This window comes from Kryptolebias marmoratus, linkage group LG16 (assembly GCF_001649575.2).
Source record: "Kryptolebias marmoratus isolate JLee-2015 linkage group LG16, ASM164957v2, whole genome shotgun sequence".
In the NCBI taxonomy this organism is placed as follows: Eukaryota; Metazoa; Chordata; class Actinopteri; order Cyprinodontiformes; family Rivulidae; genus Kryptolebias; species Kryptolebias marmoratus.
In genome coordinates, this window is record NC_051445.1 from 18826662 (window position 1) to 18829752 (window position 3091).

At 38.5% G+C, this 3091-nt stretch overlaps 1 protein-coding gene across 4 annotated transcripts in view; it reads left to right on the top strand.

Annotated features, from left to right (window-relative positions):
- The window catches only part of triob (trio Rho guanine nucleotide exchange factor b), a 106512-nt gene that overhangs the window by 41538 nt on the left and 61883 nt on the right, over positions 1–3091 (top strand). For all 4 annotated transcript variants that reach the window (XM_017409929.3, XM_017409928.3, XM_017409926.3 and 1 more), the window contains exon 4: positions 956–1070. In XM_017409929.3, the coding sequence (XP_017265418.1) occupies positions 956–1070 (115 nt within the window). The remainder of the gene's footprint in view (positions 1–955; positions 1071–3091) is intronic.

Genomic DNA, 3091 nt, shown 5'->3' on the forward strand with positions numbered 1-3091 from the left:
AATCATCAAAATTAAACGAAATAAACATTTGAAATATATGAGTTTGTATGTAATGTATGAATATAATATACAAGTTTCACTTTTTAAATGGAATTACTGAAATCAATCTACTTTTTCATGATATTCTAATTTTATGACCAGCACCTGTATTAGCAGACTTGATTTACTTGTTCAGTTGTTTTATTCGGCAAATTAAACAAATTGTAGTGAGGAAAAAAAAAGATGGACATTTACTGTTCAGGTTGTGGATTGCTACTTTAGCATTTCTCACAATTTAGCTGAGTCTGTTCCCCTGTTGAACAGGTAGTGTTTGCTGCCTTATTCAGCTACAGCTTTTATAAACATCATCATAGTTAAAGTAACACAGATGAAAGACATTGTTAAATGAATTTCTGGTCACACCTTTGGACTTAAGGTTCAAATGACATTAGCACATTTTTAGGAGAGAGATTGTTTTCCTGTTTGTTTGTAGTCCATGTTGTTTATTAACTTCATTGTGACTCAAGTGCTCTTTTGTCATCATGAGACTAATCTGACCCTTATGTTTTCGTGTGACTCAGCGCGTCCGTGACTAACTGCGAACATATTAGCAAATGGCACTGGTGCAAACTGAACGTCATCTCGCAGCACGTCCACATTCAGTTCGAAACTGGTGTCAGCTCATTTTGTTGGAGCTTATTTGTCTCTGCTGCAGTTTAGCAGGAACAAAATGTGTAAAAACCTGAGTTAGTTCACATTTTGAAACAGAAATATTTGTTTTAAGGAAAAGTAATCCATTTTGTATACCCACCTAATCCTGTTAAAGTGAAAAGTTCTTTCTGAAGTTCCAGCTGCTTCAGCACCCTTCTCTGCTGAATTTGAGACAGAAATTCCCCAATTTTTATACAGTTTCCTATTCAGAACATAGGAAAAACTTTACATCACTCACTCGTTTGGTCCTTTTGTTTTCCTGAAGGTGGCAGAGACAGACGTGGAGGTCCAATTCTCACTTTTCCAGCACGAAGCAATCATGACAGAATACGACCCGACGACCTGCGCAGACTTGTAGCGTACCTGGCTACTATTCCAAGGTAGGACGAGAACTCACACACACATGAAGTACACGTGGGCCGTGGGCTGTAGATATTTGTGCTAACTGTTTCCATGCACAAACACTCAAAAAGAGGGTCTTAATCAGCACAAACTCAAAGACTCAACGAAATTACTTCTGAAATAGTAATTTCCAGATTATTAGCATTATATGGATGAATACATAATTGTGTTGTGTTAAATGTACTTGGGATGCTAACTGATGCCTGAAACACAAAGGTTAAGATGCTCATAAAATATATCATGATGTAATGTAAATATGGACAAAGTATTAGAGGCTGTAAAGAATTGGCTTTAATTTATGTTGGAAAGGGCAAAGAGCTGGCTAAAGAACAGGACTGAAAAAAACTAAAGGGATAGTTCAGATCTTTTGAAGAGGGATTCTGTGAAAAAAGGCCAGAAACATTTAATATCTTACCTGTTTTAGATAGCTTTTTGAATGACCTCAGTTTTAATTCTGACCAGATTGATGCGCTAACGGCTAGTCTGAGTTGGACCAAAACCAAAGTGGATTGTTGCCAAATCAAAAATGTTCATAAGAACGCTATTTATATTCGAGCTATCTGTGACGACAGGTGAGATATTACTTGTTCATATTTAAATCCCCCAAGGAGGTTATGTCTTTGGTGATGATAGTTTGTTTGTTTGAGAGATTACATAAAAACTAATAACCAGAATCTGATGAAATGTTCAGGAAATGTCAGGATTGTCACAAAAAACAGTTGATTAGATTTTGGTGGTGAGCTGGGTCACGATCTTCATCAGATTATTTTTAATGACGCTATGATCTTGGTGGAGGTTCACACTCTCTGAGTGCTTCTAGTTTTAATATGTTGAAAGCTTAAACTGATATTTTTCTTAAACATGTTTGGTGCTCACCACCCCATCGAAAGCTTAGATTCTAATCTACTTGTCCAAATAAATTTTTTGCTAAACACCATTTATTTTTGGGTGTACGCTTCTTAAAAAAGTAGCTTACGTTTTTAAAATCTTCCCTTTCCTCCTCCAGCTTTCTATACAAACACAGTGCACGCATTGTCATTGTTTCCCACCTTGCTTGAATTTGAAAAACAAAACATGAAAATAAACCTGGGGCTATAAGGAGCAGGGCTGGTATTGGTTTATGCCCCCACCCCCACCATTCTCTTTCCACATCTTTCATTTCCTCTTGGCTCTATAGAAAAACCTTATTGCTAATTTGAAGTTAGAGGAAGTTGATAACACCTAAACACGTTGTCATTTATATTCCACCACATCTTTAGTGCCTTCTTAAAGTAGTTGCCGTTTCCTCTTCTGTTTCTGTTTGCCAGTTTGTTCCGTAGACCTAAATCTGGAAACATCGAACATGTAGCCACAGGAGTTACTTGCCGAGCTTCACTGAAGGCACCTTTAATTCGTAGCTCGGGGCTGTTCTGTTTGGACTCACTTGTGATTAGCTTCAAGGGCAGCTTGCAGCTCGCACTCCTCCGTTCTGCAGCCTCTGATCTTCCCCCGGCTGCGCTTCTAAGTCTTTCTTAGGTTTAAATTTCCCAGACTTGTCTTGAGGTGAGAGGTAGTCTCACCTCTAAACCTAGTATTCCTTGAAACTCCTCACGTATTGCTGGCCACCTTTTAAGCTAAGCTCAGATAGACTAAGAAGGGACGGAGTTGGAACCGTTTTGGTGAAACCTTGAAAAGAACATTATCTCATGTAATACCCTGAGACGTCACATTCAGAGTATGTGTTGTGAATGACTCTCAGTCACTACCACACCAGGTTTTAACTCAATATCTGTAAACTGCATGAATTACAGCCATTTTGTCAGGATTCGTAAATATTCTAAAATGAGCAGCTCGGTATCAGACAGACACGGGAGACCAAGATAATAGGAAGTGAGTTTATTTTACAGTGAATCGGGAGCAGGAATAATTACAGGAACCAGGAACCTGGAAGCAGAGGACGTGGTATTTCCTTGGTGAGGAAGGCAGGTAAGTATTATATCCACAGGTGGGAGGCCTTACT